The sequence below is a fragment of the Piliocolobus tephrosceles genome, chromosome 2, assembly GCF_002776525.5.
Source record: "Piliocolobus tephrosceles isolate RC106 chromosome 2, ASM277652v3, whole genome shotgun sequence".
NCBI classification, from domain to species: Eukaryota; Metazoa; Chordata; class Mammalia; order Primates; family Cercopithecidae; genus Piliocolobus; species Piliocolobus tephrosceles.
The window spans coordinates 142187721-142200646 of record NC_045435.1 but is presented as its reverse complement, the minus strand read 5'-3'; the positions used below and the strand labels follow the sequence as shown (position 1 = coordinate 142200646).

Below are 12926 nucleotides of genomic sequence, written 5' to 3'. Positions count from 1 at the left end.
AGAAAAATAAACATGCATGATGCTTTTCCTGACAAAATTATTTTAGCTTTCTTCAACAATGGGGTTGTTGGAAAGCAATAAAAAAAACTTAAAATAAAAATTATTTTAGCTTATATAAAATTTTGAATCATTTTCATAGACCTGCAAGAATAAAATAAAACTTTGAAATACAAATTTGATGATTCACTGAGGAATTTTTCAAACACACTAAGCGGTTGCATGTACATGAGTCTGTGAGGTTTAGGACATTTTCACTAATACTTAACTAAAATAAAGTCTGTTAAATAAAGCACTTTGTTTTAAAGGAATGATAGAGGAATAGGCTTATATTAAATCTCCCAGGCATTCTGATGTTTCTTTACTCTGATAAGTTGACTTGGATAATGCTTTGAAAACAAAAAATGAAGTTATATAGGCATTACTGCAATTCATCTAAGGTTCTACTATCTCAGCAAAATAACAAAACATTATTTTAACAAAAGAAATAGATGTGTTTCTAGCATACCTGCTTAAAACTGTGTTTGTACTCTTTGCAAGCTGTTTCTACTGTAAACTTTGTACTGAAAATATTACAAAGTTTTGCACCATAACCATTACGACCACCTGTAAGAAAAATTAAATGTAAAAGGTTTAGTAAAAATGATTTTAAAGGAATTTTGTTAATTTACTACCATAGGGCAAGGCTGTTGCAAAACTGTTCCACTAACTGCATTATCAATCATCAACTGAATATTCCAGAGCATAATTAGATTTTTTTCATTTAAAGAAAGATACAATTAAGATTTAGCATATATACTAGTGTAATTAAAATGGGTATTTTGTACATTTACCACAGTCTTTAAAATTTCAAAAACATTAAGCTTTGTATCTTTCATGACCCAGTAAATCTCTGTGAGTATGAAATCTGAACTTTCTATCAAACTTGCTTCTCTATTACAAAATTTTAATCTATATCATTTCCCAGAGCCTTGGTTTAAAAAGCAAAACAAAACAAAACAAAAAAACCTATCAACTTATTTGGGCAACATAAATAAGTATGAAAACATATGGTTTTGGTCAAAGCACTTTCAACTCTATTTACCGAGTCTAGATTTTCGATCCTGACCTTCTTAAGGAAAACAGTTTAAAAGTAACTTAATACCAAAAGACACAGTACTTATGTAATAAAAAATTTATATACATTGACATCATACTAGTCCTATCTAAAATCAAAACTCAAGCTGTCAGCCAAGTTAAACTTCTAGCAGTTCTAACAACATAGTCAATGTACTATCAGACTTAAGGTTTTAAAATGTCACTGTTAAACTATTCTCAAGACAATATTTATACATGATAGTTTATAAATATTAATTCTGAAAATGATTTTCTCATACCAAAACTGCACAATTTCCTCAGTAAGTTATACATTTTATATCAAGAAAACAGTATTTTTCAATCAAAATTCCATTCAGACTTTACCTGTAACTTTTTTCTCATCATCATCATAGTTACTGGATGTTAAAAGCTGTCCAAAAATTAAAGCAGGAACATAAACTTTCTCTACCTTGTGTTCTACTACTGGAATGCCTTTCCCATTATTCCAAATGCTTATAATATTAGATTCACTGTATAAAAAAAAAAGAAAAAGAAAAGCAGAATTTAGAGCTTAAAATTGTAAAGATAAATTAATTCATTAAAAAGTAATCTGGAATAAACCTTAAAGATTATAAGATACTAGTCACTATCAATTGAAAGGCACTGATTCATCTCTCAAGAAAATACTCGCTGAGGACAAACATTTCTTTCCCTGAGTCATAACTAATAGAGAAGGATTATGAAGGAAATAAAGGCAAGAATGGAAAATTACAGACCTTAAATATCTCAGGATGACAAAAAAGGCAACATACTCATGAGAAAACCTTAAAAAAAGGTTTCATCACGTTTAGCACATGGTACTGTAATTAAAATAGGCATTTTGTAAGTTAATTATCTTCATCACAATTTCAAAAAAAAAAAAATCAACATTTGGCATCCTCGACATAGCTAAGTCCATATGAGTATGAAACTGGAACTTGCTATTAAACTCACCTCTCTTATAAAATTTCAATCTATGCCATTTCTCAGATCTGGTATTTATTTCTGTAATCTCTAAACAATTATTCAGAATTTTATAACTTTGCTCCATTGATAATCTTCAATAAAAATTAAGAATAAGAATATTGCATTTAATAGTTTACAAATAAAGTTTCAAAAATAATTAGGCTAAAAAAAACATTGAAAATCTAAATATCCAATACTTATCAGTTGGCAAGAGGTTAAATAAATGACACATCAACATAATAAAATACTTGCAAGTAGTTTAAAAACATTAAGTGGATCTATGTAAGTTAATAATGAAAGCTGTCTACATGTTGAATAAAGAGAAAGATATAAAATAGTATATATACTATGATTCCATTTGTTAAAAGAAGAAATGTCTACATATATAATTTAGCATGAGTATACAATATTTTTAAAGCTATAGTTTTAAAATTTCAATTTTAAATAAAGAATAGTTAAGCTAGAGGAATATTTTGAACTCTGGTTAATATGCTTTCCACATTTTTTTTTGTTTTTGTTTGAGACAGAGTCTCGCTCTGTCACCCAGGCTGGAGTGCAGTGGCACGATCTCAGCTCACTGCAACCTCTGCCTCCTGGGATCCAACAATTCTCCTGTCTCAGTCTCCCAAGTAGCTGGGATTACAGGAGTGCACCACCACGACCAGCTAATTTTTGTATTTTTAGTAGAAACGGGGTTTCACTATGTTGGCCAGGCTGGTCTCAAACTCCTGACCTCATGATCCACCCACCTTGGCCTCCCAAAGTGCTGGGATTACAGGCGTGAGCCACCACGTCCAGATTCCACATTGGTTTTTAGTCAGATAGACATCCACAAATAAATTGTTTCAATACTATTATGTTATATTATTTAATAAGTGTTAAGTTCCCTTGTAAGAAGTTGCTCTAACTTCTCTAACTTATAGAAGAACTGTCCAAATTCTGTATGGCATACCTTGTATTTAATGTATTCTCATGGCTTTACAACCATGACATTTTCCTTAAATTTTATCCCTACATCACAGAATACTATGGAGGAAAAGAAAGAATAAGAGCTAGACTGTATTATATATCCTATATACTTTGCCCATTAGCTATTAAAATTTAACCTCTCCTCCACACAAGAAGTTTATGTGAACAAATGTACAAAGAAAAATAAAAATCTGCTATACAAAAATGTTAAAAAGAATGAAACTCAAAGGATACAAAAATGGACAGCAGAGAAAACTGGATCAATTGGATAAACAGTGCAACAGTTCTTTTTCTCATTTAAATTTAGCTTTAAAATGACAATTAGAAATCTTACTGAAGCAAAAACTGCACTTCTGAAATAGCATTTATTTTAACCAAAATAATACTAATTCCATAGTATATGTGGTAAAAAAAAAAAAAAAAAAAAGTGACTATGGGACAAAATTCACAAGAGACAAAATGCTATAGTTAAAACTCAGAAATACAATATACAAATAAGCAACTTCTCAGAAGATGCTTGCCTAATGCCAATTTTAGAAGTATACGAAATTCAACTGAAGGCAAGATTAAGACTCAATTTTTCATCAATGATTCATAAACAACAAAAGAAATAAGAAAGGAGGGGTGAAAAAATATACTACCATCACCTTTTCTTCTTGGAATAGCTAAGGATTTTTGTTTATATTGAAATAAAACAATTTCCTACCAGAAGCAGTTAAAATGAGGTGGGAGATATGAAAAAAAATTGATACCTTATTGCCATTAAGAAACAAATAAACTTATTTATAATTTTCCCTCTTATGCCTACACAAAAATATTTGTTGATTAAAAACAGAGTATAAAATGGAGTGATAAAGGCACTAGAAGTACCAGAATTATGTAGAATTACACTTTGTACAAAATCTGTAATGAACTGATAAGTAAAATAAACCAAGGGCCCTTATCCAGTCTACAGAGTTGTCTTACAGCTCACTTCTTCACTGTCTTTTTTTTTTTTTTTTTTTTTTTTGAGACAGGGTCTCGCTCTGTCACCCAGGCTGGAGTACAGTGGCACAATCATGGCTCATTGCAGCCTGACCTCCCAGGCTCAAGCAATCCTCCCACCTCAGCCTCCTGAGTAGCTGGGACTACCAGCACATGCCACTATGCCCAGATAATTTTGAATTTTTTTTTTTTTTTTTTTTGGTAGAGACAGGTTTTCACCATGTTGCCCAGACTGGTCTTGAACTCCTGGGCTCAAGGGATCCGCCTGACAGCCTCCCAAAGTGCCAGGATTACAGGCGTGAGCTGCTGCAACTGGTTTAGCTCACTTCATCACTTAGTTATGATGGTATGCTTGGTATGCTATACACTATTTCTTAAATTCAATCTTATTGTATTAATGTGGCTAAAATATTTGGACTAATATGGCTAATACCACATAAAAGAACTAAACAATTGCAACTACGTTCATCAAGAGTGTATTTAAAGAAGGTTCTTTCTTTCTTAGTTTTCAATTAGAATTGTTCAATTTTGAAAACAATTCAAAAATATCAAACATTCAGTGTCTATTATTCCTTACTCTCCTAAAACATAATAAATGAAGAGAGAGATGGTTTTTAACTGACAATTGCCTAAACAAGGAAAAGGAATCTTAACAGCCAAAATTTCCTTGAAACCATCTTAAACTTCTGTATAAGTTGTAATTTATGTCTTGTATGCCTTATATAACTTCTCAAGAACGCATTCATTATAGAAATAATCCAAATTTTTTTGAAAAAAGAATGGAGAAGAAAAATAAAGAATCCAACAGCATAGTTATATGGTAACATTTTCATATAAAATACAGTTAACTTCAAGGTATAACCAAATACAAATTATAGTTTTATTATACTACTAATCTTAACTGAAATTAGATTACTAATAGACTACACCTGAATTATTAGATTTTTATGTTTACTAGAGAAAAATCTTAAAATCATGCTAAATTACTAATGAAATTACAAAGGATGAATGTAATATTTTACAAAAGGCATGCTGGTAAAAACAGGAGAAATATAACATTTATGTTTCTGATTTAACACTACTATTTTTTTATACATCTTCATCCTTCGCCAAAAAATAATAAAAATCACCACAGTAATATAATTAGCTAAACAACTAGTTACACCAACAGTAGCTAATCTATTAAATCATGTCATAAATAATGGAAAACTCCAAACACCAATCATGAAAAGTAAATTTAAAGTATAACTGGAATCACACTAATGGCCCTTAGCCTTGAGTCCCAAAGAAAAGATAGGGTGATTACTCTAGCAGCTGAAATAGCATATATAGCATCAAAGAAAAATGGTCTCCAAGAGTCCTGATAGGGAATTTCTTTGGAAGAAAAGACAATAAATGACACAGAAAAGAGGCAAAAATTACAAAGTCTCAAACAACAGGGAAACAAAAAAGTACTACCCATATACATTATTTGAGGAGTACTCAAAAATTGGGGACTATCTGAATAAAACAGCATAAAAAATTATATTTTAAATATACTTACGGATCAATAGAAACTTTAATACAAGTCATGTTCTTATCCCTCTGTTTATTGTCAGCAGCATTAACTACAAAATTAAACATCTCAATGAGTAATATACAAAATTATATAAATAAATACATGGACACAACTTTATGTGCATCACTGCTTAATATAAACATCTACATACGGTAATAGTTAATGAAAATAAGTACCATTAACTTCTCATATAAAATCTTATTTTCCAAATAATATTCCTAAATTGTATTATCACATCAAATTACTGTTATGTTTTCCATCACAAAAAAGAGGAGGAAATGTTTTAGTACACATATTAATCAAAACAAATTAAGTCAGAGCAAACACCTGCATTTTACAACACCCAAATCCAGGTCTAAAAGTAAAAACTTTTGTTTAATTATATTTTTTTCTTGGTAACAAGTAATTGCATTCTACTGATCTCTTTCAATAAACTAGTGACTTTATAGGCATATTGAATAGCAACCAGTTCATTTTTAGTTACCAAAAAAAAAACTGTTTAACACCCTTAGAAATCAAAACTCTGTATCCTAGGCACTATAACTGACAACATAAATATTTTTCCATTCATTAACCACTGCTTCAAGGAAATTTGAACACAATCATAGAAAAAATACGTTCCTGACAAACACTTGTAATAAACTTAAAACAGTAAAATTATAATATGCAGGCAAGAGTAAAGGTATAAAATGTAACCGAGTTTTAATCTCTTATTTCTTCACCAAATACCAACAGAAGCAGCTCTGAGAGACCCATACAACTACACTAAGAAACCTCAAGTTGCACTGAGATGGCAGACCAAGAGAATTTCTAGAGTATCCTTGGTTAGAGTATTTCCAAAGTACAAGCAATCCCTGGCAGTCAACTAGGCATTCACATAATTTAATTAACCATGTGATTTCGAGAGGACAGAGATCATTTAGAGCAATGGTTATTAAACTTGGCTGCCCACCAGAAATATCTGATTTGTTGGTGAAAAACATATCCACATATCCCAACTCAATCAATCTGCAAAATCAATCCCTGTCATCTCCATATTCAAGATGCCCCCAGGTAACTGTGATGCTAGCAAATCCCGGAAGACGACACACAGACGAGTACAGACCAAATATGGGATTACAAATACAACACACTGATTTCATAGATGAAGAAAATGAAACAAAGATGAAACAGAGATAAACACTACAGATAATGGTATAAATTTTCTGAAGATCATTTATATTCAGAAGGATAAAAGCCAGAGATATACCCTTCAAGTTTATATTGGTTAAGTCTGGCTTTATATATAAAAGGACATTATGATGATATTAATAGAAATATGCATTAAATCCTAAGCAAGTACTCACCCAAAATTTCATCAAAGATCTTGTATAAACCTGGCACAAAGGTAACCTCTCTGCAATTCATTCCTACATCTTCATCATACACCCACATGAACTGCATTGAAAAATTCAAAAATAGTTTTTTACTCGATAAATCCTTAACGTCAATTTTTCATAGTATAACCCACATCCTGTCATTTACACTATATGAATACTTAGATCTGTGAAGTAGAAAAACATACACAATTTCAGTAATAGTCAACTTCACTATTCATATTAAATTAACCTCAAAATTGAGAAATTGTTCATTTTGTATCAAGTTTGTATTATTATACATAAAGTCAGCTTTTTTTTTTTTTTTTTTTTTTTTTCTGAGACAGAGTCTTGCACTGTCGCCCAGGCTGGAGTACAGTGGCACGATCTCGGCTCGCTGCAAGTTCTGCCTCCCGGGTTCATGCCATTCTCCTGCCTCAATCTCCCAAGTAGCTGGGACTACAGGCGCCTGCCACCATGACTGGCTAATTCTTTGTATTTGTAGTAGAGACGGGGTTTCACTGTGTTAGCCAGGATAGTCTCGATCTCCTGACCTCGTGATCCGCCTGCCTCGGCCTCCCAAAGTGCTGGGATTACAGGTGTGAGCCACTGCACCTGGCCTTAAAGTCAGTTTTAATGTAAGACCATCAATAATTATTAGAAACAGAATTAAATAGTTGAAAAAATAAAAACATTACTTTTCATAAAGAATGGAAAATTCATGCTTTATATTTTTTTTATAACACAGGAAGCGAGTAAAATAATACGAACAAAGCAAGACTTTGGAGTCAGAGAGATCTACTTTGAATCCCAGTTCTTACTAGCCTCAACTAGTCATGTTGGCCAGGCTGGTCTTCAACTCCTGACCTTAGGTGATCCATCTGCCTTGGCCTCCCAAAGTGCTGGGATTACAGGCGTGAGCCACCGTGCCCGGGCTCTTGTGATGGTTTTTATCCCCAGAAAGAAGTAAATACATTTCTACTTCCAGATCTTTCACCCTACTTTGACCATGACTATAGATAGATGAAATTACAGATTTCCAAAGCATATAATTACAATAATTTTATCAACATTAAAAAGTAGATATAGATGCACATCTCCTCATTTCAATCAATTTTAGCAATAATTACCTGCGTCAATGGCTCCACTGACCCAATATATGTATCAGGACGAAGAAGAATGTGTTCAAGTTGTGTCTTCTTCTGATACACTCTCTCAACAGACAACTTCTTTGAAGAATCATTTTTGTTGGCAGTTTCTGATTCTTCTTTTTTTGCAGCATTGTTCTGATCAAAAAGAGTCTAAAATTAACCAAAAAATCAAATTTAAATAACCTACCAAGGGGTAAACAATGAGTATGGACACACGACATGGGTTTTCTTTTTTAATGGCAAAATTATCTTTCAGACCCACTGATTTTTTAAATCCTAAAGAAAACACAAGTCTATTACTGACAGTCCGGCTCTTATTATACAACGTGAACCTGTAGTTTTGACTGAGCCAAAACATGGGTATAGTCACCAAAATCACTAGAGCAGTCTCTAGCAATCCAAAAATACAAACATTTCCCAATTCTATAAGATACCACGTTTGTTTGTTTTGTTTTTGAGACAGAGTCTTGCTCTGTCGTCCAGGTTGGAGTGCAATGGTGTGATCTTGGCTCACTGCAGCCTCTGCCTCCCAGTTTCAAGTGATTCTCCTGCCTCAGCCTCCTGAGTAGCTGGGACTACAGATGCACATCACTATGCTCAGCTAGTTTTTGTTTTGTTTGTTTGTTTGTTTGTTTTTTGTGGGGTTTTTTTTGTGTATTTTTAGTAGAGACAAGGTTTCACCATGTTGGCCAGGCTGGTCTCGAACTTCTGACCTCAGGTGATCAGCCTGCCTTGGCCTCCCAAAGTGCTAGGATTACAGGCGTGAGCCACCATGCCTGGCCTCAAGTTAATTTTTGTGGTCTTCAAAACCTTGAGTTCTGGTGAGGTTACAAAATCACAATGACTGAACCTTGCTAGGTACAGGAGCCCCAGAAGCTTCCAGATGTAAGCTCCCCACCATTAAGCTACTGAACACTACGGTATAAACAAGTATGACCTACACAAAATATTAACCTATGTAGTTAATAAACACTGATATGACTGAAAATATAATAGCTTATAAAATCCTCAAATTTCACACATTTGTAGATCATGCCAATAATTCCTCACATATCAGCTCCAGGTGCCCCAATACTGATTCCAGTTTCTCTACCAGTTTCAAGGAGGCACAGGTTGGTAATCTTAATTCTAAACATTCCTACAGCAGATGAGGTTGTCAAATGAAATTTCCAAGGTCTACAAATTTCCTTGTCTTCTTAAGAGCAGCAGAGAATATACTTCTCTCCTTCTGGGATTCTTTAATGCTGACAAATATGACATCCCACTAAAAAGATATGATGGCCTATTTTTTCAGAGTCAAAAAATAACGCAATGAGAATTAAAATATCTTCTTAGGCCTTCAAATTTTAGTAGAAATTAAAGAAACAATACAGACAATAGAAGAAACAGAGATTTTGTGCATTTAAACAAGCAGTATGCAATTTTAATTCCTCTTTAAAGTTTTTATTTTTAAAAACTTCATCATAAAGTGTGTTTAAAAATCAAAAACATGACCTCTGAAAAGTCTAAACCAAGAATTTAATATATCCTGAGGAAACTCAAACATTAATTATAATTTCACAATGCAATAAGTTTTATATAAAATTAAAGATTTAATAATAGTTCAAAATAAAAGTATTAAAAATAACTCATTCTACTAGATTTTAAACTACATTCTTATACATTCCTACATTTATAAGTTTTTCCATTAACACTGCTCAAAGACAATTAAAAATAGCTTTGGATAAAAGCAAATAATTCTGTTTCACAAAGTTTTCACATTCTACTTCTGCAAAAGTTAGATGATGAACTAGCTGGCCAGAAAGATGAACTTTATTTTTTAAATACCAGATAGTCTTCAAATTTCTAATCATATTCCTTGCTTTTTATAAAGAAATCGTTGATTGGTAAAAACGAACTTACGTTTAGGGGCCAGGCACAGTGACGTTAATTTATAGAAATGATTCTAACAATAAAATCACAATTTATTTTTTAATGGAGCCTCAAAATAGTTAGAACAAAGATCATAACCATTAAAATCACACTCTAAGAAAGTACTCAAAGAATATGGATGCTATGGAATCAAAGGTAGGTAACATTTTACCATTAACTTAGAACTGCTATTTTAAAGTCTGCAATTACTGACATAAAGGTTGAGGACACATGATAACCATACAAGTAAAAGCTTTCCTATTCCAGGCCACTCTTCCAAAACCAACCCCATCACAAAGAAAATATTTTCAAGATGAGACTCAACCAGAGGCTCATGTCTATCTAATTTGTATGAACTAAGCTGATCTAAAGGGATTAAAAAAACAAAAACAAAACAAAAAACAAAACAAAAAAACAAAAACAAACAAACAAACAAAAAGAACAAAAAAACAGGAGTAAAGCCTTACCTCATGCTTTCTTCAAGAATTTACAACTTTCCCCATACTTCCTTACTTATAATCACCACCTCTTCCTCCCTGCATCTCTTCCCAAATGGATATATTACAAAAAAATGTTTGAAAGCTTGAACCCATCAAATCCCTATCAAGCTCAAAGACTTGCCGTTCTTGCTAAGATAATGTCTAAAAAAACAGGTAACATTTGAGTGTGGTCAGCCAGATGGCAAAATAAGAAACCCCAGGCCTTTCTTTCCCCATGAAGACATGGATTCAGCAATAACATATAATCCAACTGCCTTTGTGATACATTCCAGCACCTCAGGTGAGCATAAAATAGCATCAAAGCTCATGTCCTCCCTCCTATCTGCCCTAGCAAGGCAAGATTGAGAAAAACATGACAACAACAACTTTCACCTTCTCCCTGGGGAGGGGCAGAAGAGGAATATACCTCCAATGGAACAGTTGGGGGCAGTGCTACCCTAGAAACCTCTTGACTGAATCTAAGTATTGACATTGAACAGGGTGCCAGGTTGAGGGTCACTGAGAACAAAGGCAAAGTTTAGCATCAGACTCTGCAGTATCAGAAACAGACACAAGGTGGAGCTCCAGTACTGTAGTTTACTACAGCACCAACAGCCACAAGTAAAGCAGACACACACACACTCCAGAGAGAGCAAACACAGACAGAGGCAAACCTCTTCAATTAAGAAATTCCATGCACAAACCTAAAGAGGATGCATCCCCATAAAAGATTTGTGAGGTCTCAGGATTCCCTAGCTAGACAAACTGGATGAAGAAAGTCTTCCCAGTATGAAACCAGACTGCAAAGACTGGAGAGTTAGCTAAGCCTTCAAATGCCAAAGCCCTAACAGAAAATAACAATACAATGAAACAGGGAAATATGGCCGATTCAATGTAAAAAATTAAATTGCAGCCAGGCGCAGTGGCTCACACCTGTAATCCTAGCACTTTGGGAGGCTGAGGCAGGCAGATCCCTTGGACCCAGAGCTCAGAACCAGTCTGAGTAACATGGCCAAATCTCTCTACCAAAACAAAACAAAACAAAACAAAACAAAACAATTAGCCAGGTGTGGTAGTGCACACCTGTAGTCCCAGCTACTTGGGAGGCTGCAACAGGAGGATTACCTCAGCCCAGAAGGTCGAGGCTGCAGTAAGCCATCAGCACACGACTGTACTCCAGCCTGGGTGACAAAGCAAGAGCCTGTCTCAAAAAAATAATAAATAAATCACCACAAATTGAGCCTAAAGAAATAGAAATATAGTCATACAAATAATTCAAATTAACTGCCAAAGGATGCTTAATGAAATAAATGAGTACAGATGGACAAACAAAAACTCGGTATAACAATGCACAAACAAAAAGAAAAAAAATCAACAAAGATAAAAACTATGATGGAGTAGCCAACATTATTTCTTGAACTGAAGTATACAGTAAATGAATTGAAAATACACTAGAGGGGTAGCACAGTAGACTGGAGTAGGCAGAATTTTTTTAAATCAGCAAATTTGAAGACAGGACTTTCAAAACTGCCAAGGGAAAGGAGAAAAAAGGCAAAGGAATGAATAAACGCAAAAAGAGCTTAAAGAACTTATGGGCCACTATCATCAGAACAACATATACGTTATGTAAGTCTCAAAGGAAAAGAAAGGGAGAAATGGGGAAAGAGCCTATTTGAAGAAATCATAGCCGAAAACTTTCCAAATCTGAGGACATAAATGGACATACAAATTAAAAAAGTTCAAAGAACTCCAACAAGGATAAATCTAAAGAAAACTACACCAAGACACATCATAATTACACTGTCAAAAGTCATAGAGAGAAAATCTTGAAAGCAGCAACAAAAAAGTGAATCATCAAGTACAAAGGAGCTTCTGTTAGATTACTAGCCAATTTCTCAGCAGAAACCTTGCAAGGTAGAAGGGATTGGAAAAATATATCTGAAGTACTGAAGAGAAAAAAAAAAAAAAAAAACACTGCCAACCAAGAACATTATATCTAGCTAAAGTGCCCTTCAAAAATGAAGTAGAAATTAAGACTTTCTCAGATAAACAAATTGCTGGGACAGTTCATCACCACTAGGTTTGCCCAACAAGAAATGATAAAGGGAGTCCCTTAAAGCAAAAGGATAAAAAATAGCAACACAGTAACACAAAAATACTTAACTCCCTGATAAAGTCCAAGGAGACTTCAAAAAATTCCTCGAAAAAATGGAATCAAAAGACAAAAATTAAAAATGTAAATCTTATTTCTCAACAGAAGCTCCATAAAGGTCAAGACACTTTTATAAGTGATGATATCAGCCATTTAGCTCATCTCTAAAGACCAAGGGTCTTGCGAATTTATGCCAATGCATAAATTTATCAACTGAAAATAGGTGCCTTTTAAAGATTTAAGATTAGTAAACAAAACAAACAAACAAAAAACTCAAAAGGGGCGAAA

At 33.5% G+C, this 12926-nt stretch overlaps 1 protein-coding gene across 2 annotated transcripts in view; it reads right to left on the bottom strand.

Annotated features, from left to right (window-relative positions):
* Positions 1 to 12926, bottom strand: part of TOP2B (DNA topoisomerase II beta) — a 67153-nt gene that overhangs the window by 39309 nt on the left and 14918 nt on the right. The window contains exons 2-6 of one of the 2 annotated variants that reach the window (XM_023207279.3): positions 8076 to 8246; positions 6937 to 7027; positions 5576 to 5639; positions 1459 to 1604; positions 506 to 603 (exon numbers count right to left, since the gene is read on the bottom strand). In XM_023207279.3, coding sequence (XP_023063047.2) covers positions 506 to 603; positions 1459 to 1604; positions 5576 to 5639; positions 6937 to 7027; positions 8076 to 8246 — 570 coding nt within the window. The remainder of the gene's footprint in view (positions 1 to 505; positions 604 to 1458; positions 1605 to 5575; positions 5640 to 6936; positions 7028 to 8075; positions 8247 to 12926) is intronic. The other variant, XM_023207280.3, reaches the window with a different exon arrangement.